The sequence below is a fragment of the Ranitomeya imitator genome, chromosome 2, assembly GCF_032444005.1.
Source record: "Ranitomeya imitator isolate aRanImi1 chromosome 2, aRanImi1.pri, whole genome shotgun sequence".
NCBI lineage: Eukaryota > Metazoa > Chordata > Amphibia > Anura > Dendrobatidae > Ranitomeya > Ranitomeya imitator.
The window spans coordinates 310952907-310977780 of NC_091283.1; the positions used below are offsets into that span (position 1 = coordinate 310952907).

The 24874-nt window shown below is 43.9% G+C and overlaps 1 protein-coding gene across 2 annotated transcripts in view; it reads left to right on the forward strand.

The window, feature by feature from the left end:
• The window catches only part of LOC138663408 (oocyte zinc finger protein XlCOF8.4-like), a 99460-nt gene extending 87004 nt beyond the window's left edge, over positions 1–12456 (forward strand). The window contains exon 7 of one of the 2 annotated variants that reach the window (XM_069749598.1): positions 11463–12456. In XM_069749598.1, the coding sequence (XP_069605699.1) occupies positions 11463–12403 (941 nt within the window). In that variant the 3' untranslated portion in view covers positions 12404–12456. The remainder of the gene's footprint in view (positions 1–11462) is intronic. The other variant, XM_069749599.1, reaches the window with a different exon arrangement.
• Positions 12457–24874: the final 12418 nt, after the last annotated feature.

The following is a 24874-nucleotide window of genomic DNA, read 5'->3' on the forward strand; positions in this document are numbered from 1 at the left end:
ACAGTATCACACAGGACAGGATTAGATACACGGCTCAGCAGTCAGTATCTAATCCTCTCCTATGCACTCCTCTCCCCCCTGCGTGTCTTTCCCCATTGTGGTTTATTATTTTTGTTGTGGGAGATGAGGGAGTCGAGGATTATGCGTTCGGTATGGTATTAAAAAGATTAATAAAGGACTTTATTCTGGCCGAGTCTTTATTTACAATACATGTGAGATCTATGTGGCGGCATTATGGGTGATCTATATGGCGGTATTATGTGAGAAGCATATGGTGGTATGTGAGAACACTGGCGGTATTATGTGTGATCTATATGGTGGTATGTGAGAACACTGGCGGTATTATGTGTGATCTATATGGCGGTATGTGAGAACGCTGGCGGTATTATGTGTGTTCTATATGGTGGTATTATGTGAGAACTGTATGACAGTATTGTGTGATCTATTTGATAGTATTGTGTGTAATCTATATGGCGGTATTATGTGAAAACACTATGGCAGTATTATCTTCAGAAAGCGGACCCATTCTATGGTGGTTCTGGCTGAGCACCTGCACGCGGGTCTGGGGTAATAGAGGGGACAGCGTGACCTCCAGTTAGGTGCAGTCAGGGCTGGTGAGGCAGCTGAAGAAAGGGGTCTCATTTTTATCGTTACTACATGGCTACATTTCCTTCCCAGCGTCACCCCAGACTGCGCCTGTCGCCTCGCTTTCACACATTGCCAGGACAGGATGGAGAAGACAGGATCTGAGGAGGGGAATGGGGTCTGTATGCAAAGTCTGGATCAGACCAGGCCATCAATCCGCAGAAATGTTTCCTGGATTTCTGTGGAGCAGACGGTCCATCCATGTGTATAAAAGACAGCGCTCTATGTACTATGCCTGGTTGCTCCGCGCACCAAACAGGGGGCCCCTATAGACCAGCACACTGCTCTCCTGAAATACTCTGTGCTGCTGTCACCCTGCTCCCTCCACCACATATCTCCCAGAATCCTTGCTCCCTGCCATCCTTGGTGACTGTCTACTTGTCAGTATAAGGCTGCCGTCCACTATCAGTATTTGGTCAGTATTTTACATCAGTATTTGTAGCCAAAACCAGGAGTGGGTGATAAATGCAGAAGTGGTGCATATGTTTCTATTATACTTTTCCTCTATTTGTTCCACTCCTGGTTTTGGCTACAAATACTGAGGTAAAATACTGACCAAATACTGCTAGTGTGACGGCAGCCATACTCTGCAGTCACCAACAAAATGGCTGCTCACTGGGTTCCTGAATATCATCCTCTCTAATCCCTTAGCAAACACCCAGAAGGGGAGGAGAGGGGACATCACACACGTCAGCAGACTCCGCCCATAATTACTGCAGTGCAGTAATGTGAGCTATTTGTACACTAGGTTTTTCTGAAATTTCAGCAGCTGCTCCCCCTAGTGTTGAAAAGTGGAAATTCCAAAACTTTTCAAATTATTTTTCATATTTTACTAAATTATAAACAAATGATAATATTTTTTAAGAAAATGTAATCATTAATTCTTTACATTTTTATTTCTGAAAAAATTTTTTTTTTGATGGCACCTTCCCTTTAAGGGTCACATCATCTCTGTCCAGGGTTTTATTTTTTTTAAAATTCTGTTGAAGCATGGCTGAAAAGCAATGTCTGACTTTCATTTATTTCTGTGACCATTGTGGGTTTTTCTGTCATTTAAACGAGGGGTACCAACAATTTAGACCATGTGTGTAGGAGTTATGAATATTCTGACTCCACAGCCACTTTCTGGAAAGTAACACGCGGTGGATGCTGGAGAGTGAAAATTACACATTTGTAATTTTATTACCCAGCACATAATGCCCAGATTGTGCTCCAGGAGACACACACCGCAAATTACCGTAAGTGGATTCTTTTCACTATAATATTGCTAAATACAGGGATCCTAAATGTTGTTTGAGCACACTGCAAGACTCAGAAGTGAGAGCAGATTTTGCTGGATTGGTTTATAGAAACTCTGTTGCTTTTCAACAACCTTTGAGCCACTAGTAGTGTGGAAACCTCTGTTTTTCCATTGACAGATGATGGACCTGATTGGAGACTTGTTTTCTGTGAGATCAGAATTGGTATTCCTTTTGCCTACATAACATTGATTGGTTTCTCTTTATTCGATATTTGGGAGGCAGAATGAACAAACAGTTGAACACCGCGCACTACTGGTTCATCCAACAAGGTTTTATATTAGACTGTGAACAGTCATTGTTTTGGTAAATAACACCATGGAACACAATTTTTGTTCCTGGTTTCCAAGTGTAATATTTCAACTGCTTATGTTTAAAGACTATGGAAAAATGACTACATTCATCACAAATATTGATTTTTATGACCACAGCCCTGAAAAATTTCATATTTATTTTGACCAAAAAAGGAAATTATTATATTTCTCTAGTCACCTTCCAGGACAGCAACAAAGGAGGATGTCTCCCCGCCCTAATGGGGAACAGGAAATACAAAAGAGGTTAAATACCCCTTTCCTTCCAACAACCTCCAGTGTTTTTCCTTTCCCCTATGGGGTGTGAAGAGGTTTCTGATGGCGCTGCCGAGGTTGCCGATCGGGAGCACCTTAATGGATTAGTTTACCACAATGCCAGGCAGCTGAGGTCGGGGGAGCTCCGCTCTCCTCTGAAAGAAGCTGCTCCCGTCTCCATACTGCTTGTGACTCGGGACCCCGTCTTGCCCCTCACCAGCGGGGTGAAGCGGGGCAGTGACATTCCGGCTGGGGTTCTCTCGCAGCTCCCCGGCATCCTCCTCCCTCCGAGCAGCTGATTCCGGAGTTCGCGCGCACCGGATATGATGTCACACGAACTTCTGGTTTACCTCCCTGGGCGTTCCACGCTGGAATGCACGCACAGCAGATGCCGGCGTTCTCTGGGACAGCGGCCATAGATGGGAAGTTCCTTGTGGTTCCTCCCGGTGGACCTGAGGCAGGAGGGGCACAAATCTATGCTGGGGCCTCGATTTCTTTAAATCCTGTTCGAAGAAGCTTCCAGGTAAGACATTCTTGTCTGTCCCTCTGTGACAGAAACTGACCTTACGGACGACGACAAACCTTCCCTATCTGCATCTGCAGAGCCCAGCGTTCACCCTCCTACTGTAAGTAGTCGTGTGGCCCTTGCTGTCCAGGTGTTCCTAGCCTTATGGGTTCTTTAGTATACCTTCTCTCTCTTTTGTTAGGGAGAAAAGGTCCCTGCTCCTAAGAAGGATAAGACCAGCCACAGATGTGGTGTGTGTGCCTCTAAGCTACCCTCAACATATAAGAAGACACTTTGCCAGTCTTGCACGGATGATGTGTTACGTGCTGTACAGCCCTCTCTCCTGGACAGCATCAAAATCCTCATTAAACAGGAGGTTCAGTCTTCTATGGCTGCCCTGTCCCAGGCCCTGATTCTACAACCACCACCTCCTAAGAAAATGGCTCCTGTGGAATCTGACTCAGACTCGGGCAAAATCCGTTCCTCGGGTTCAGGGGAGATTTGGGAGAATCAGGGCTCCACTTCCAACCCCAAATCTGAAAATAAAAAAAAAAATTTTCTTCTGATATACTAAGTACTAACAGGAGAGGCGCACTCTGTATCAAATGTCAAGTGGTGCTCAGAGGAAAAATTACAATATCAAATTTTTATATATAACCTCTGGCACTCAAAAAAACAACTTGGTTTTGAATTTCAAGGATTTATTCACCACCGGTCATATTTTAAATCAGACAATCTCCAACGTTTCGGCTTTTTAGCCTTTTTCAAGGGAGTCTAAGATAAACAATAAATAATAATTTTATCAGATAATATCACATATGCTGCACTTTGTAACCTATTGAAGTACCAAATAGTACCCGGTGGTAGTGAAAGATCCTAGCGAAAAGGTCACCAAAATTTTAGTGAATCAATATACCAGGAATGTGAAAAGGGAAAATGAATAAGTCCAAAACTATATAGTGCCAAGAAAAGGCCTAAGGAAACCAAAGTGAGAAACAGCTGATAACGCCACGCCGCCATTAATGGCTATGAGAGGTAAGAGAAAACAGTATGTATCAAAAGCTAAGAAAAAACTAGTACCTGTATCCAGACTACATCAGTAGAAAACTAAAGGGGAATCAGCCAATCCTGTTACAAAAGACATGAGGAATCCCTCTGGTGAAAACCGATGTGCATAAGATAATAAATGAGCAGCCTGGAGACCAAATACCTTAGTACATGTGTGTCCTCGGGGAGACCGGTGTGTACGCTGACCTGCGGTGGTGGATAATGCCGAAAAGTAGGTATAAGTGCGGTAAAGACCGTTACATCATATCCGGTCACCGCAGTGTACTGTGATAAGTATAGAAAACGAAAGTGAAAGAAGGCACATGCGCAGAGCAAACAAGTGTGGTCACAAAGCAAATAAGGGTAGAGAGAATCTTGAATGCTGCGAGAATCTCATATGAAATGGCCGAACACTATGGCCAAATATGCATATAGAGGAAAGCTGTATACAATAATGACCGCTAATAGTAAAATCTTAAAGGTGAATCTCGATGTTAGATATAAATGGAACACTATAAAAATAATAAAGGGGGCTCTGATCGCATGTATATAGTAACCCTACCTTAGTTTAAAGATGCAGGGATAGAAGGAAAAAACACCCGTGCCGGAATATGATAGAAGACACAGACTAAGGAAAAAAGAAAGAAAAAAAGGGAAATAATATAGATACAGAAATACATCAATATATATCATTTGTTTTACATTATGATGAATTATACATAATCACGTCAATATATTAGTTTGAGAACGTGTCCTCTAACAAGAAAACAATAGCAGAATATTCAAATCATGTAGGCATCTGAAAAAAACAAAAGGACAAAAGAACATCCAGTTATGCCATAATACATAGCAAGACAATATGTCCATTTGAAATTTCAATGGGGAATCACCTCATATTCCCTATTCATGCCCAAGGGATGAAGTGTTTGGAGTGTAAAAATCCAATAGGATTCCCTCTCTTTTAGTTTTAAAACTCTATTTCCGCCCCGTCTCAGTGGGGGAATACTCTCTAGAACCTGAAATCTCAACTGAGATATAGAATGTCCCGCTGATATAAAATGTGCGGGGACCGGCAACAATGTACGTCCACGGCGAATAGTAGATTTGTGTTGAGAAATACGGTCTCGGATAAGTTGGGTAGTCTCTCCAACATATCCGAGACCGCAAGGGCATTTAACTAAGTAAACAACATAAGTAGAATCGCATGTAAAGAAACCCTTAATAGGGAATAATTTTCCGGACCGTGGATGTGAGAAGGTATCTCCTTTCGTGACATTGGAGCATTGTGAACAATTAAGACATGGGAATGTACCCCTTCTTTGTGTAGTTAATGTGGTTTGTCTCAGGTCTCTTTTACTTGTACCTACATCCGCTCTCACTAAAATATTACTAATATTTTGTGATTTTTTGTAACATAATAGAGGCGGTGTCATAAATTCTGGGATAGAGGGATAGGCTCTATTCAATAGAGGCCAATGCTCTAAAATGGACCCTTTAAGAAAATTCGTATAGGGATGATAGGTAGTTACACAGGCCACTCTTTTAGTCCTTTGGGGGCGCACCTGTAGTTGGTCAGAGGTACCTTTTAAAATCGAAGGGGGATAACCACGGGCCCTAAATTTCATTTGCATCTCCTGAATCCGTTGTTCCTTCACATCTGGTCTAGTGACAATCTGTTTAATACGTTCAAATTGCGACCTAAGTAAAGATCTTTTCTGCTATTGTTTTCTTGTTAGAGGACACGTTCTCAAACTAATATATTGACGTGATTATGTATAATTCATCATAATGTAAAACACATGATATATATTGATGTATTTCTGTATCTATATTATTTCCCTTTTTTTCTTTCTTTTTTCCTTAGTCTGTGTCTTCTATCATATTCCGGCACGGGTGTTTTTTCCTTCTATCCCTGCATCTTTAAACTAAGGTAGGGTTACTATATACATGCGATCAGAGCCCCCTTTATTATTTTTATAGTGTTCCATTTATATCTAACATCGAGATTCACCTTTAAGATTTTACTATTAGCGGTCATTATTGTATACAGCTTTCCTCTATATGCATATTTGGCCATAGTGTTCGGCCATTTCATATGAGATTGTCGCAGCATTCAAGATTCTCTCTACCCTTATTTGCTTTGTGACCACACTTGTTTGCTCTGCGCATGTGCCTTCTTTCACTTTCGTTTTCTATACTTATCACAGTACACTGCGGTGACCGGATATGATGTAACGGTCTTTACCGCACTTATACCTACTTTTCGGCATTATCCACCACCGCAGGTCAGCGTACACACCGGTCTCCCCGAGGACACACATGTACTAAGGTATTTGGTCTCCAGGCTGCTCATTTATTATCTTATGCACATCGGTTTTCACCAGAGGGATTCCTCATGTCTTTTGTAACAGGATTGGCTGATTCCCCTTTAGTTTTCTACTGATGTAGTCTGGATACAGGTACTAGTTTTTTCTTAGCTTTTGATACATACTGTTTTCTCTTACCTCTCATAGCCATTAATGGCGGCGTGGCGTTATCAGCTGTTTCTCACTTTGGTTTTTATCCTAAGTCATATTGCATGACTCGTTAAAGAGTTGATTGTGACTTGTAGGATCACTACTTCCAACAGGTGGCGCTATAGAGTTTAAGTCCTCTTTTTCTCAGAAGAGGCAATTTGCACAACTAATGCACACTTTTAGGATTCTCCCTTGCCGGTGAACAGTCATGTCAGCACAAGCATGTGATTTGTATACTTCTGGCAACATTCCGACTAGACGTGCCCGGCCTCGCTCAGTTCATTTTCATTGAGTGATGCCACACTATCTCCTGACGAAGCTGCGGTGACAGCGAAACGCGCGTCGAGGTGCAGCCTTGTGATCATTATCCTTATACTGCGATGGCCGCAGGTAATCGATACATCTATTTATACTAAGCATGTCTTATGAGATTGAGCTTACTGGTGCCTCATTTTGGGCATAATTTATGGTGGATTAAATTATCATGCATATTTACGATAGGTGGTGTGCAGCGGCCTTGTAGATTTACATCATATGGGATACTCGCTATATGATATTACATCTTTATACATTTAGGTTGGTCAATATCCCTGTAAATTAGCAGTGTCAGGACATATGAGTCACATCCTCTATTTTGTCTGTTGCTATCCATTTTCTGTCCATGAGCAACAGGGTTGTTTTTCACCTCTGTTGCGTATTATATATGTGGTTATTTATAGTGAGATATATTTATACTCTATTTACGCTATTTATGGAATTGTCCTATTTGATATCTTAATAAAATCATTTATTTGTTTTATACTATTGATCGTGTTGTGACTTCACTGTCTCTTTTGGTGGTAAGCGGGGGAGACATTGCGGACCGCCGAATTAGGCGGCCCGACTGTGCCCCCCTGCCGGCTGCGCCCGGGGCACATGCCCTGGCTGCCCCCCACTAGATACGCCACTGGGCTTTCATCCAGTACACTAAAGTTGCAGGTGTCCGCTCTTAGTTCCTTTTTTGGTCAGGACTTAGCTGACCACCGATGGGTTAAATGCTTTGACATCCGCAACTAGGATTTATAATATATATCCTTAGGATTTGAATATAGTTTTTAACAGCCTAACTCGGGATCCAATTGAGCCTTTGTTATACCTGAGTCTAAAAAACCTGACCTTAAAAAATGTGTTTTTTGTAGCAATTAATACTGCTAGACGCATAGGGGAGTTGCAGGCCCTTTCAGTACAAAAACCCTATTTAACTAGCACTACAGATAGTATTATCCTTCGATTGGACCTCTCCTTTATGCCTAAAGTGGTCTTGGATTTCCATAGGAATCAGGATATTGTTTTACCCTCATTCTGCCCAAATCCTTCCAACACGAAGGAAGAAACATTCCATTCCCTTGATGTTCGCAGGATAGTTCTTTGTTACCTCCAACAAACCGAAGATTGGAGGATTGACCAAAAGTGGCAAAATATACAATTGCCAATTGGATCAAACAAGCTGTTTGGCATATTCTTCACAAAGTCTCTCCCCTCCTGTATCTCTGAAGGCTCATTCTACTCGGGCAGTGTCGACATCATGGGCAGAAAGAGGGGACGCTTCATCTGAGCAGATATGCAGAGCTGCCACTTGGTCGTCTGTCCCAATATTACAGACTAAATTTTGATAGGGATTTAACTTTTGGCAGACGTGTTCTACAGGCTGTTATGCCTCCCTAGAGAAATTAGTTGTTGGTATTACGCCGATGCTGCTGTCGTGGAAGGTGACTAGAGAAAATAGAATTAGTTCTTACCGGTAATTTGGTTTCTAGGAACCTTCCACAACAGCACTAATTTCCCTTCCTATCTAACATTCTTATTGGAGGATTCCTGCACTTGAGTGGTAACTATACTTGCTAGTGTGTCCAGAAAAAAACACTGGATATTGTAGGAAAGGGAGGGGTATTTAACCTCTTTTGTATTTCCTGTCCCCCATTAGGGCGGAGAGACATCCTCCGATGCTGCTGTCGTGGAAGGTTCCTAGAAACCGAATTACCAGTAAGAACTAATTCTATTTTTCGTTCATGTGGTCAGATAAAAAACAACACTTGAATGGTAAATAGACAAAGACAGTCAGAAATCTCTTAAAAAGCTTCAGAAATGAGTAGGTATTCTAGATTTGCGAGTGCACTGCAAATCGCTTTGTCAAAGAAGCCCCCAAATTTAGTCCCCCATCAAGTTTCCCCATCAAGTTTTCGTTATAATGTCCTTGGTAACGACGTTCAAAGTCCAATATATTTTGATGAAAGCGCTCGCCTTGCTTCTCTGAGTTGTCATGTTCTCCTTGAAGTTATCAAGATGAGTGTCAAGGATATGGACTTTAAGAGATATTCTGCATCCCATTATGGCTCAATTATTTTTGAGTGTCTGAACCAACTGCATATAGTTTTCAGCCTTGTAATTAACCAGGAAGCCATGAACCACTGCAACGAAACTGTTCCAAGCTGTTTTCTCTGTTATGTTCAGCAGCTTGGCGAACTCGTCACATTCTATGATCTTCTTGATTTGGGGTCCGACGAAGATACCAGCCTTGTCCTTTGCCTCGGACAGCTTTGGAAAGAGACCTTGGAGGTACTTGAAAGCTGCTGACTCCTTGTCAAGAGCCGTGACAAAATTGCTTGATGAGGCCTAACTTGATGTGTAGTGGTGGCATCAGCACCTTCAGAGGTTCTATCCGCGGCTCCCACTTGACGTTGCTTTTCCCCACAGAGAACTCGGTCCACTGTGGCCAGTCCTTTCAGTGATAGTGTACCTTAGTGTCACGGCTGTCAAAGAGGCAAAGTGGAAATTTTGTGAAACCGCCTTGAAGGCCCATCAGGAATGACACCATTTTAAAGTCTCCGATGACCTCCTATCCATAGTCCTCCTACTTCAAGGCACTCGGCAACATCTTGACACTGGTGTAGTCCTCTTTGAGATACACAGAGTGAGCCATAGGGAGAGACGGGTAGATGTTTACGTTGTGAGGCAGCACGGCTTTGAGGCTCCGGGATGAACTGTATGAATAGGCGCCATTCACTCGGGTTACAGGTGATACCTATAGCCTCAAAAGACCGGCCACATTGTTGCAGAAGCACAACCCATCTTCTCAACAGAAAAAGTTGGAAAATGTTTGGTGAAGCTTTCACTGATCTGTGGCTTGCACGCTTTCATCCAATAAGTTCCACTGCTTGAGCCTGGATGTCAGAAGTTCAGCATTGGACTTGGTAAGATGAAGGTCTCTGATTAAATCGTTGATGTCTTTCTGGTTAGGAAAGTATGGCCTTCTCTCTTCTCTCCTCAACAGCATCTGTGAAAACGTAATCTTGATCTCCAATATCTTCCTCGCTGTCCAACTTGCTGCTTTTTCTTGAAGATGGCTGATCCCTCTTTGGAGGAGTTGGAACAGGCATCTCAGGGCAATGTGGTACTGGGGCAATGGAAGAAGGAATGTCTGGATAAACGATTTGAGGCGCAGTTTTGCCTGTGCGACTTTTGGCAGGATCCGCCATGCAGAAGTAGCAGTTGCTTGAGTGGTCGGTCAGTTGCCGTCAAATTAGCGGGATAGCAAACTTCATGGCTCTTTTCTCCCCTGTACCAACCTGTAACATAGCAGATATAATTAATTATATACATTTAAAAGCATGACGTTTTACACATTACTTAATACATATTTTACTATAGTGCATTGACATGTGAAAATGTTGTCAATTGCAACTCCATAAACTGTCTAAATCATTGAAATTCTACAAAATAAACCACTGCCATCTAAATGAGTAGCAATTGTTCACCTTACCTTCAAGAGTTTTCTTGCAATATTCGCATGTGAAATGAGGTGCCCAGGGCTTGTCTTGATCCCCGACGGGCATGCCGAAATATGCCTTGTAAGCCTCACACATCTTACGACATACTTTCATGGAACACTTTCTCGCTCTTGTCTTTATAAATTGTCCACACACATAGCAAAATGCATCTGCTGGGCGCAAACAACCTCTTAATTCCATCTAAAAAAAATAATTCCTCTTTAACTATGATTCATTATTCTCTTACTCAGCAATAGCATATACTGAAATGTTGGTTCGAGTCACCTGTACTTATACTTGTATGACTACAGTTGAAAAGTCCGAGAATGTTATAGAAAATTCTAAAAGTTTCTAGAAACTTCTAGATAATTCTGGAAAATTGTAGAAACCTCTGCACAATTCTAGCAGTTCAAGAATATTCTAGAAGGCTACTCAGTATTGAATAAGAATCAAGATTTTTGCCGAAAACAGACAAATTTCAAAATTTCATTGTCCTGATCACAGAAGCAAAGTTTTGGTGGAACAACAACTATTTTCTATTTGTCTTAGGCTAGGTTCATATTGCGTTAGTGCAACCCGTTTAGCGCTAGCGCTAGCGGGTTGCGCTAACGCAATGTTTTTAATGGGGCCGCGTCCCGGGGTCGCGGTAACGTCCCCGCTCTCGCAGATCCCCGATCTGCGAGAGCGGGGAACGGACCGCGGGCGCACCTCAGACGCTGCAAGCAGCGTCCGCGGCGCGCCAAGAAACACCGGCGCGTCGCTAGCGCGTGCCGAACATGGCAAGCGCTAGTGCTGCGCGTTCCCATTGCCGTGAATGGGCGCGCTAATGGACGCGTTGCACGGCGTTAATTTCGCCGTGCAACGCTGTCCGTTAGCGCTTTCCCATTAACGCAATGGGAACCAAACCTTAGGCATAACGGGTTAGGAAAACACACTTTCTACCCAGGAACAAAAAATTATTGTTACATAGTATAATTAAAGTTTTTTTTACATAGCTTGCCATTTTATGGAAAATGTTCAAAAATATAAAACTCAAGGATATTTTATTAAAAAATAATAATTGTTTTTTTTTATCTTAGCAGATGACTGTACCAGGAGATCAGAGGGAAAGCTGACATCTTCACTTTTTAAATCTGATGAGTTTGAGATTGTACAAGATACAACTGAAGTGAATGCCATTATTCCAGATATATCATCATCCATTCACAGCAAAGATCTATCATCTGATCCTATGAAACAGGTCCCATCTTCTGATTCATTACGGACTACTAAGGAAAATCAAAGTCACGACATAAGCATTAAAAAGCAAACTGCTCCTAAAGCAAATAAGTCATTTTCCTGTTCAGAATGTGGGAAATGTTTTAACAAGAAATCACATTTGATTGCTCACCAGAGAACTCACACAGGGGAGAAGCCTTTTTCATGTTCAGAATGTGGGAAATGTTTTATCCAGAAAAAAAATTTGGTTAATCACCACATAACTCACACAGGGGAGAAGCCTTTTTCCTGTTCAGAATGTGGGAAATGTTTTCCCCTCAAAGAGAATCTTGTTAAACACCAAAGAACCCACACAGGGGAGAAGCCTTTTTCATGTTCAGAATGTGGGAAATGTTTTACCCAGAAAACAGATTTGGTTAATCACTATAGAACTCACACAGGGGAGAAGCCTTTTTCATGTTCAGAATGTGGGAAATGTTTTACCCAGAAAACAGATTTGGTTAATCACCATAGAACTCACACAGGGGAGAAGCCTTTTTCATGTTCAGAATGTGGGAAATGTTTTACCCAGAAAACAGATTTGGTTAATCACCATAGAACTCACACAGGGGAGAAGCCTTTTTCATGTTCAGAATGTGGGAAATGTTTTAGCCAGAAAAAAAATTTGGTTAATCACCATAGAACTCACACAGGGGAGAAGCCGTTTTCCTGTTCAGAATGTGAGAAATGTTTTAAATGGAGAGCTGATCTTGTTAGACATCAGAGCAATCACACAGAGGTTAAGCCTTTTTCATTGTATTAATGCGGGAGATATTTTACTTGGAAATAAACTGTTAATAAATATCAGAGATGTCACATAGGGAAGAAGCTTTTTTTTATGTTTGTAATGTTGGAATAGTTTTAACCAAAATTGAATCTTCTGAAATGGGTTGTCTCTTCTCATTCCTAATGTTTGCTAACAAAAGGATAAAACTAAACTTTATTAATTCCAAATGTAAAACTATACGCATAATTTACCCCCTGAAGGTTGGTCAGTAGGTGACTAATAGAAAAAACGTGTACCCCACAGTTCAGTGTATAGGGTGAGATGACGTATACACACTCACTCTCCAAACCTCTTATTTCTATGGGTTTCATCGTCCTCACCAAAGGCGACTCATCAGGAAACTATTTAATATTGACCTATATTTAAGCGAGACTAGACAAAAAAAAAAGCTAAAATCATGTATCATGTTGTCCAAAACGGTCAGAAAACTAGCCAAATATTGGCAGATTCCAGACCTCAAACTATATACTTTGTAAGTTTATAAGCCACTCCAGTGTCAGGAATAGATAGTATGTGAAAATACAGTATTTTTCCTCCTATAGGGACTGGCCTAGTTTGGTATTGTAACAGCTGTTAATTAGTAGTGCAGACAAATTGTCCTAGACTAAACTCCATTTTCATATTCCCCAATATGTACCACTCAGGGAAAACTTACCTGCTCCAAAGATCAATAGCAGCTTCTAACCAATGGCCATGCTGCGGTCTGTCAAGGAATGAGTACAATATCGTTATAAAGACTAGGGATGTGTGTAATCATAATGTCTGGAAGACCTGTGCCATTAATTAGTATGAATATGGAGATTATCTCTGAAAGCTAAGTGTTCCCTGAGCGGTATATACTGTATTTTCACATACTATCTACTCCTGACAATGGAGTGGCTTATAAACCTACAAAGTATATAGTTTGAGGTCTGGGATCTGCCTATATGTGGCTAGTTTTCTGACTGTTTCGGATAACATGATACATGATTTTCGGGTTTTCTTTGTCTAGTCTCTCTTGAATATACCGTATATACTCGAGTATAAGCCGACCCCCCTAATTTTGCCACAAAAAACTGGGAAAACTTATTGACTCGAGTATAAGCCTAGGGTGGAAAATGCAGCAGCTACCGGTGAATTTCAAAAATAAAAATAGATGCTCCATACCGTTCATTATGGCCCCATAGCTGTGCCATATAGTGCTCTGCACCGTTCATTATTGCCCCATAGATGTACCATAGAAAGGTGTGCCATATAGTGCTCTGCACCGTTCATTATTGCCCCATAGATGTACCATAGAAAGGTGTGCCATATAGTGCTCTGCACCGTTCATTATTGCCCCATAGCTGTGCCATATAGTGCTCTGCACAGTTCATTATTGCCCCATAGCTGTGCCATATAGTGCTCGGCACCGTTCATTATTGTCTCATAGCTGTGCCATATAGTGCTCTGCACCGTTCATTTTTGCCCCATATCTGTGCCATATAGTGCTCTGCACCGTTCATTCTTGCCCCATAGCTGTGCCATATAGTGCTCTGCACCGTTCATTTTTGCCCCATAGATGCTCCATATAGTGCTCTGCACCGTTCATTCTTGCCCCATTGCTGTGCCATATAGTGCTCTGCTCCGTTCATTCTTGCCCCATATCTGTGCCATATAGTGCTCTGCACCGTTCATTATTGCACCATAGCTGTGCCATATAGTGCTCTGCACCGTTCATTATTGCCCCATAGATGCTCCATATAGTGCTCTGCACCGTTCATTTTTGCCCCATAGGTGCTCCATATAGTGCTCTGCACCGTTCATTCTTGCCCCATAGCTCTGCCATATAGTGCTCTGCACCGTTCATTATTGTCCCATAGTTGTGCCATATAGTGCTCTGCACCGTTCATTCTTGCCCCATAGCTCTGCCATATAGTGCTCTGCACCGTTCATTATTGCCCCATATATGCTCCTTATAAAGCTCTGTCATTGCTGCTGCTGCTGCAATAATAAAAAAAAAAAAAAGCCATACTCACCTCTCTTGATTGCAGCTCCCGGCGTCTCGTTCCGGCGTCTCGTCCCGGCATCTCTCCGCACTAACTGATCAGGCAGAGGGCGGCACGCACACTATATGCGTCATCGCGCCCTCTGACCTGCACAGACAGAGCGCAGAGACGCCGGGAAGACAGAGCGGCGCCGGGAAGATGGAGCGACGCCCGGCGTGTGGAACAGGGACAGGTGAATATAAAATACTTACCTAGTCCTGCCGCTCCTGACGCTGCCCCTGCCTGTCACACTGTCTCCAGGTGCCGCAGCTCTTCCTGTCAGCGGTCACTGGCACCGCTCAGAGGAATGAATATGTGGCTCCACCCCTATGGGAGTGGAGTCCATATTCATAAGTTTAATGAGCGATCCCACGTGACCGCTGACAGGAAGAGCTGCGGCACCCGGAGACAGTGTGACAGGCAGGGGGAGCGTCAGGAGCGCCAGGACTAGGTAAGTATGCCTCAGCGCCCTCACCTGCCGACCCTGCCACCCACCGTGACTCGAGTATAAGCCGAGAGGGGCACTTTCAGCCCAAAAATTTGGGCTGAAAATCTCGGCTTATACTTGAGTATATACGGTAGTTAAATATTAAATAGTCTCCTGATGAATGAATCCAATGAATATTCATTTCTCTTAAGTAGGGTATGCGTACCATGGTAGGGATGAGGGGGCCATACGTACCAGGGTAGGGATGAGGGGGCCATGCATACCAGGGTAGGGATGAGGGGGCCATGCGTACCAGTTAGGGAGGAGGGGGCCATGCGTACCAGGGTAGGGATGAGGGGGCCATGCATACCAGGATAGGGATGAAGGGGCCATGTGTATCAGGGTTCGGATTAGGGGGCCATATATACCAGGACAGGGGATATTAAGTACAGAATTGACCACATTTTTTGCTTCAATTATTTTTCCTAATTTCCTCCTCTAAAACCTAGGTGCATCTTATAGTCCAAAAAATGCGGTATATATATCTTTTTTTTTTTCTCAGTGAACTCATTCCTCATGTTTGGCCTCATTAAAATAAAAACACTCATACTCCGCTGGCGTGCCTGCTCTACTTCAGCGGTGTCGAGACTCACTGTCCCGGGGCTTATGTGAGGTTGTTACATCACACGAGCCCTGCACCCGATCAGCGGCAGCTTCACTGTTCCTTTCTTCAGACGTATTGAACATAAACAGGAAGCCAGGGCCGCGGCTGCTCTCTAACTGCCTCATGATGCTTGATTTGTCGGAAGGTGGGGACAGTGACGTCTGCGCTGATTGGGCACAGGGCTCACATGACGTAAAAACCTCAAAAGAGCCCCAAGAACACAAGCGCCAACACCACTGAAACGGTGCCACCATGAGAAGTTTGTATAAGTGTTTTTATTTTAACAGGACCAAACATGAGGAATGAGAAGGGCTTGTCCATCTAGTTGTCAACCCTTATAAACATCAATAATCCCACACAGGAAAAAAGGGGTAAGTTTTCTCCTTGTGGAGAGTGACATACCAGCTCTGGCGTGTCAAGGTAAGTAGGCTTCTTCACCGTGCAATGCTCCTCTGGGAAATTTAATATGCAAATTGCCTCTTCAGAGAAAAAGAGGACTTAAACTCTATAGCGCCACCTGTTGGAAGTAGCGATCCTACAAGCCACAATCAACCCTTTAACTCAGGGGTCCCCAACTCCAGTCCTCAAGGCCCACCAACAGGTCATGTTTTCAGGATTTCCTTTGCATTGCACAGTTGATGCAATTATTACCTGGGCAAGACTAAGGAAATCCTGAAAACATGACATGTTGGTGGGCCTTGAGGACTGGAGTTGGGGACCCCTGCTTTAACTAGTCGTGCAATATGACTTAGGATAAAACCAAATCAGTATATCAATTCGCAGACACGATGTTTCGGGCTGTTGGCCTTCGTCAGTGCGAAGCATGAGAACTAATTTGGCTAGGCGAGAGGCTCTGGACTGGGGTCTAAGGGTTGTGAGTCGCGGGTGCGCACGAGTGGCTTTCTCCATGGAGACCACATATACTTCCGCCTTACGATCCAGGCATTCCTATGCGGTCAGGCATTTCTCCCGACACCTCTCGGCCTGGCCCAGACACAGCGGTATGTCTTTTACTTGATTGCTGAACATATTTAAACTGTTCATACTTACCTCAAGCACACTTCTCCTAACGAAGCTGCTGCGGCATCGATACGCGTGGGGCCTTCCCCCACCTCCCACTCTTGCCTCTGGGTTACCTGTGGTTATTACACCATTCTTACTCCTCTCAGGTGTTTTATCTCTTCTTCTCCTTGAGCTTGCTACATGATGGTTCTCACATATGCACTAGGGGCTACCTGGTCTATGCAGCTGCTTTGACAAGACGGGACTACGGTGTACGATTCTGGGATCAACTACCAGGTTGTATATGTGGACTAATATATTGGGAGCTCCCTAAAAAGTCCGAGATATATGATATTTATCCTGAGTGGTCTTTTTTGCCTTATGTTTGGCTGTTGACAGATAAGAGTGCTTATATTATTTACATAACCATCCATTATTGTGCATATGTGCTTTTTGCCATATATTTGCTCATAGGACACTCTTTGTGACTCTGATTGTATTCTCAGTAGGCTCACGTTTTGATATATATACAGTACAGACCAAAAGTTTGGACACACTTTTTGAGTTAAAGATTTTTCTGTATTTTCATTACTATGAAAATTGTACATTCACACTGAAGGCATCAAAACTATTAATTAACACATGTGGAATTATATACTTAACAAAAAAGTGTGAAACAACTGAAATTATGTCTTATATTCTAGGTTCTTCAAAGTAACCACCTTTTGCTTTGATGACTGCTTTGCACACTCTTGGCATTCTCTTGATGAGCTTCAAGAGGTAGTCACCAGAAATGGATTTCGCTTCACAGGTGTGCCCTGTCAGGTTTTATAAGTAGGATTTCTTGCCTTATAAATGGGGTTGGGACCATCAGTTGTGTTGTGCAGAAGTCTGGTGGATACACAGCTGATAGTCCTACTGAATAGACTGTTAGCTGCTTTTTTCTTGCCATAATACAAATTCTAAGTAAAGAAAAACGAGTGGCCATCATTACTTTAAAGGGACACTGTCACCTGAATTTGGAGGGAACAATCTTCAGCCATGGAGGCGGGGTTTTTGGGTGTTTGATTCACCCTTTCCTTACCCGCTGGCTGCATGCTGGCTGCAATATTGGATTGAAGTTCATTCCCTGTCCTCCATAGTACACGCCTGTGCAAGGCAAGATTGCACCTTGCGCAGGCGTGTACTATGGAGGACAGAGAATGAACTTCAATCCAATATTGCAGCCAGCATGCAGCCAGCGGATAAGGAAAGGGTGAATCAAACACCCAAAAATCCCACCTCCATGGCTGAAGATTGTTCCCTCCAAATTCAGGTGACAGTGTCCCTTTAAGAAGTGAAGAAAACTTTGAAAGTGTCCCCAAGTGCAGTTGCAAAAACCATCAAGCGCTACAAAGAAACTGGCTCACATGAGGACCGCCCCAGGAAAGGAAGACCAAGAGTCACCTCTGCTTCTGAGGATAAGATTATCTGAGTCCCCAGCCTCAGAAATCGCAGGTTAACCGCTCAGATTAGAGACCAGGTCAATGCCACATAGAGTTCTAGCAGCAGACACATCTCTACAACAACTGTTAAGAGAAGACTTTGAGCAGCAAGCCTTCATGGTAAAATAGCTGCTAGGAAACCACTGCTAAGGACAGGCAACAAGCAGAAGACACTTGTTTGGGCTAAAGAACACAAGGAGTGGACATTAGACCAGGGAAAATCTGCTTTGGTCTGATGAGTCCAAATTTGAGATATTTGGTCCCAACCACCATGTCTTTGTGCGATGCAGAAAAGGTGAAGGGATGGACTCTACATGCCTGGTTCCCACCATTAAGCATGGAGGAGGAGGTGGGATGGTGTGGAGGTGCTTTGCTGGTGACACTGTTGGGGATTTATTCAAAATTGAAGGCATACTGAACCAGCATAGCTACCACAGCATCTTGTAGCAGCATGCTATTCCAACCGGTTTGCGTTTAGTTGGACCATCATTTATTTTTCAACAGGACAATGACCCTAAACACACCTCCAGGCTGTGTAAGGGCTATTTGAAAAAGAAGGAGAGTGATGGGGTGCTACGCCAGATGACCTGGCCTCCACAGTCACCAGACCTGAACCCAATCGAGATGGTTTGGGGTGAGCTGGACCGCAGAGTTAAGGCAAAAGGGCCAACAAGTGCTAAGCATCTCTGGGAACTCCTTCAAGATTGTTGGAAGACCATTTCCGGTGACTACCTCTTGAAGCTCATCAAGAGAATGCCAAGAGTGTGCAAAGCAGTCATCAAAGCAAAAGGTGGCTACTATGAAGAACCTAGAATATAAGACAATTTCAGTTATTTCACACTTTTTTGTTAAGTATATAATTCCACATGTGTTAATTCATAGTTTTGATGCCTTCAGTGTGAATGTACAATTTTCAGTCATGAAAATACAAAAAAAATCTTTAAATGAAAAGGTGTGTCTAAGCATTTGGTCTGTACTGTGTGTGTGTGTATGTGTGTGTGTATGTGTATTGTTGTGAATTCTGCTTTTGAGCTCCCCCTGGTGGTAGTAGATGATAATGCAGTTGTTCCTGGGCTGCAGTCTTGGACAGGTGTATCTGCTAATTGCAGTTCTGACTGGGGTATTTAGGCTTGCAGGACTCATTAGTCCTTGCCAGTTGTCAATGTTTTTTGGGATATGATGGATCTCTGTCTGGCTTCTCCTACTTGGCTGCCATTTCAGCAAAGATAAGTGTTTGTTTCTTTTTCTGTGGCACACAGGCTGTGTGCTTGTTTTTGATTGTATTCCTGCTCTGAATGTAGGATTCGCTGGAGTTGCAGATATACGCTCCTACGTCTTTAGTTAGGTGGAGGAAGTTTTTGTATATTCTGCTGTGGATATTTTTGAAGGGTTTTAATACTGACCGCACAGAACTCTGTCCTATCCTGTCCTATTTTAGCTAGAGTGGCCTCTTGTGCTAAATCCTGTTTTTCTGCCTGTGTATGTTTTTTCCTCTCCGACTCACCGCCAATATTTGTGGGGGGCTGTCTATCCATTGGGGTTCTGCTCTGAGGCAAGGTAGTATTCCCATTTCCATCTTTAGGCGTATTTAGTCCTCCGGCTGTGACGAGGTGTCTAGGATTGGTTAGGTACACTCCACGGCTACTTCTAGTTGCTGTGTTAAGATCAGGATTTGCGGTCAGTATAGTGACCACCTACTCCAGTGTAAGTTTTCATGCTGCTCCAAGGTCACCGGATCATAACAGTGTGTATATATATATATATATATATATATATATATATATATAGTGCGTGTGTGTATACATTCCAATTCCACTACATTGCAGTCGATGAGGATCCTGGAATCCGCTCCATTCTGAACATTGGAGTTGATTTTTTGAGGAATGTCACTGTAGAAACTGAACTGTCTAGAATGGAGAAGCTGCAGAGGGATCATCAAAAAAATTCACTCCGATCCAGTCACCTCACTAGTGAATCAGCTACAGTGGAGTGGCTAAAATGAGGTAATCAAAAACATGTGACTGCAGTGAGGCCTCAAAAATTCAACTCCAATCTAGTCACCTCACAAGGGAACCGTCTAGAGTGGAGTGGATGGAATGAGGACCACAAAATATGCACTCCGATCTAGTCACTTTAGTAGTGAGCCGACTAGAGTGGAGTTGATAAAATGAGGCCTCAAAAAATAAACTCCGATCTAAATGGCTCACTAGTGAATCAACTAGAATGGAGTTGATTTTTTGAGGACCACAAAAAATCAACTCCGAACTAGACGCAACCCTCCCCATATGGCTGCTCTGTGCACACAGGACCTGTGATGAGGTCGCAGGAGGGAGGAGTCAGGGGTCACATGATCAGGGGCCTCAGTGTCAGTGAATGATCTCCTGAGTGTAGACCCTACATGGAAACTTCTCAGTCAGTGACATTTCCGCCATTATTCGCCCCTCACTACTGGCACAATTACCCCGCGCCGCCTTTTCTACACAGTGTTATGTGTGGACTGTAACATGTGATTTCTCTGCTTGGAGACAAATAGACCCCAGACATGAGGGAATTATTACCGGTTACCGGATGTCTACTATATGGCGGCATATGGTTGTGTGATCAACTTCATGCCAGGAGGTAAAATTTCGAAATATCTGTTTAACCTTGTCCAGGGAGGGCGGCCCTCACAGACTACACTGTGTGCAGAATTATTAGGCAAGTTGTATTTTAGAGGATTATTTTTATTATTGATCAACAACTATGTTCTCAATCAACCCATAAGACTCATCAATATCAAAGCTTAATATTTTTGAAAGTTGGAGTGGTTTTTTTTTAGATTTGGCTATCTTTGGGGGATATCTGTTTGTGCAGGTAACTATTACTGTGCATAATTATTAGGCAACTTAATAAAAACCAAATATATTCCCATTTCACTTGTTGATTTTCACCAGGTAAACCAATATAACTGCACAAAATTTAGAAATAAACATTTCTGACATGCAAAAACAAAACCCCCCAAAATTAGTGACCAATATAGCCACCTTTCTTTATGATGACACTCAACAGCCTTCCATCCATAGATTGTCAGTTACTTGATCTGTTTACGATCAACATTGCATGCAGCAGTCACCACAGCTTCCCAGACACTGTTCCGAGAGGTGTACTATTTTCCCTCCCTGTAGATCTCACATTTTATGAGGGACCACAGGTTCTCTATGGGGTTCAGATCAGGTGAACAAGGGGGCTATGTCATTATTTTTTCTTCTTTGAGACCTTTACTGGCCAGCCACGCTGTGGAGTAGATGGAGGCATGTGATGGAGCATTGTCCTGCATGAAAATCATGTTTTTCTTCAACGATACCGATTTCTTCCTGTACCACTGCTTGAAGAAGTTGTCTTCCAGAAACTGGCAGTAGGTCTGGGAGTTGAGCTTCACTCCATCCTAAACCGGAAAAGGTCCCACAAGTTCATCTTTGATGATACCAGCCCATACCAGTACCCCACCTCCACCTTGCTGGCGTCTGAGTCAGAGTGGAGCTCTCTGCCCTTTACTGATCCAGCCTCTAGCCCATCCATCTGGCCCACCAAGAGTCACTCTCATTTCATCAGTCCATAAAACCTTTGAAAAGTCAGTCTTAAGATATTTCTTGGCCCAGTCTTTACGTTTTATCCGGGCCTCCATTCTCTCTGTGCACACCCTCAGTCCCTGCTTCACTGCCTGTGCTGCACTGTGCACAGACATCCCTCCACCGGACCCGGTAATCACCGCGCACAGTAGCATACCAGCAGAGGTGTATCTAGGGTTTCTGGCACCAGGGGCAAGAATTCATTTTGGTGCCCTCCCCCCCATAGGACATATGTGATTTGTACACTTAGTCATGTGCCCTCGAGTTCCTCTCCCTAATGCTCTCAATGTTCAGTGCAAAACAGAAGCAGAAGAGAAGCTCGTTGTCACAGGACCACAAGTATGAAAATCGTATATGAGTGAAGTGTCCATGTGATGACTACTGGAACCTGCAGAGCTGAATCCTGACATCGCAGGCTTCTGAATTCTCACAACTCATGCACTGCACACTTTTAGGATTCTCCCTTGCCGGTGGACAGTAATGTCAGCACAAGCATGCGATTTGTATACTTCTGACCACATTCCGACTAGACATGCCCGGCCTCGCTCAGTTCATTTTCATTGAGTGAGGCCACACATGTCTAGTTAGCGCATGACTGCATGTATGTAAATCAACGGCACAAGAAAATCCTGACCGTGCAATGCGCACTGTGAGAACTCAGAAGTCTGCATTCACAAAGAATGACTGCAGACTCATAACAAACCTGGACATCCCCTTTAATGCTCCTAACATAAATAAAAACATGAGAGTTAGTATCACAAATAACATTTACATCCAGGTACCTCATAGATGGCGTCGTCTCTGGAGTCATTCTTTTTTTCATCTTGTCCAGATCCCATGATGAGTTTTCTCATCCACAGCCGTCTCTGCAGACCTCCATCTTCTCCGCTCTTTTGCAGAAAATCTCCACATGATGCCCTTAAAGATACAAGTGTCATTATAATGCTCCTGAATAAAAAATTTCCCCTCACTATATTGTCTGTACAAAATATTACCCCACACTGTCCCTCTTATGGTACATGCTCTTCACACTGACCTCTCCTTTCCATATCGGCCCCCTCTTCACATTGTTCCCTCATACTATGTCCCCACTATAGGGCTCAGTATTTATACTGTACTCTCTCATCACCCCCTCCCTCCCCCCCCTTAGTATACTGTCCGCTCCTGGCTGTGCCCTTACACTGTCCTCCATGCTCTGCCCCCACTACTCAGTTTCTATTCTGTACCCACTCACTTTTTACTGTCTCCTCACACTATTCCCCCCCCTCCTCATACGGTCTCCTATCACATCCCCCCTGTTCACCATCCTGTCTCTTATATTTACCCCCTCACTTTCTATACTGCCTGCTCACCTGACTCCCCATGCTTTGTCTGCACATATCCCATCGCCCTCACTCCCCGTACTCTGTCCACATCCATTTTTCACATGGCTACTCATACTGTGTCCACACACATTCCCTCGTTCGCTCCCCATACTATCTGCACCCATCCCCCCATATTGTTTCCTCACATATGCCCCCCATTCCCCCATACTGTTTCCTCATACATGCCCCCATTCCCCAGTACTGTTTCCTCATACATGTCCCCCATCCTATCCTGTATGCATGGCTCCGCTCCCCCATCTTGTATGCATGGCTAGGCTCCCCCATCCTTCCATCTTATATGCATGGCTCGGCTCCCCCATCCTGTATGCATGGCTCGGCTCCCCCATACTCCCATCTTGTATGCATGGTTTGGCTCCCCCATACTCCCATCCTGTATGCATGGCTCGCCTCCCCCATCCTTCCACCCTGTATGCACGGCTCCTCCATCCTCCCACCCTATATGCACGGCTCCCCCATCCTCCCACCCTGTATGCACGGCGCTTCTATCCTCCCACCCTGTATGCACGGCTTCCCCATCCTCCCACCCTGTATGCACAGCCCCCCATCCTCCCACCCTGTATGCACAGTGTAACGGGGTCTGTTATGATGCGGTGGTTTAGGAGCAACATGGAACGAGCTCTGAAGGAGCAAAATCAAGATACCATATGTAGAGATAAATTGACAATCTATATATTTATACCCAGCTTGCTAATATCACCTACCAATACATAACACGTGCGAAGAAAAACATTTTAAAGCCGAAATCAATTAGTATTCTGACCCATGAGTTGTCTTGTATATCCAATCTTATTATAAACACCAATAATAGAAACTATAGCAAATTAAGCTGACTCGATTGTCCCATAAGAATAAGCAACATATTTGTCACGATATTGTATGAAATATCATATAAGTTTAGTTTCTCCTGTTAGCCAGGCTGTGGGCTAACCCCTCCCCTCCCCCCTTCCCTTTCAGGCAAGAGCTGCCTTGCCAATGTACATGGGGGGGAGTTTTATTGAAGAACGGAATTTACGACCGGTATAGCTGCATAGACAGTTGTACCAGCTTACACTGGTAGAGAAGCTCCCAGAATCCATGAAAGTCCTTTGTTCTGTTTTTGTAAGATATTAGGCAAACCAATTAAGATAGGAACAGGAAAATGTATATTCTTAATCTCCCTCGGTGGATCTATCCACCACTCTAAACATGAGCTTCTAACGCCATCAGGTAATCATGGTGCTGCAGCAGAGGTCCAACCACTGAATACGGGCCCTACTGGCAACCAGGGGGGAGCAGACCTCCTCTTGCAGCTGGCTCTGCAACAATGCTCCGCAGATGACTTAGAGAGATGTCTGCAGCTGATCCAGCAATACCAGCAGCGAGCCGAGAGGCCCGAGCCGAGCGGGAGGCTGAGAGAGCAGAGCGCCATGCCCAGCGAGAACATGAACGGGAGATGCTCCGGCAGGGGGGGATGCCCTTCACCGCCCAGAGCCGTGAGCCCAGCAGCGCTCAGATACCTTATCCCCGGCCCGATCACTTTCCTGTTATGGAGAAGGACGGGGACTTGGACACGTTTCTGCGGGCCTTTGAGAAAGCCTGCAGACAGTACCGGCTGCCTACAGATGAATGGGCCCGATACCTGACACCAGGGCTGAGAGGCAAAGCTCTGGAGGCGTTTGCTGCCCTCCCTCAAGAACAAGATGGAGACTATGAGGCCATCAAGCAGGCCCTGATAGCCAAGTACCAGCTTACACCCGAGGTGTACCGTAGAAAGTTCCGGACCCTCTAACGTGGCCCACACGACAGTTACAGTGATGTGGTGCATGGACTGGGGACCCACTTTGACCAGTGGACCCAAGGACTGTCAGTGACCACCTTTGCACAGCTGCGAG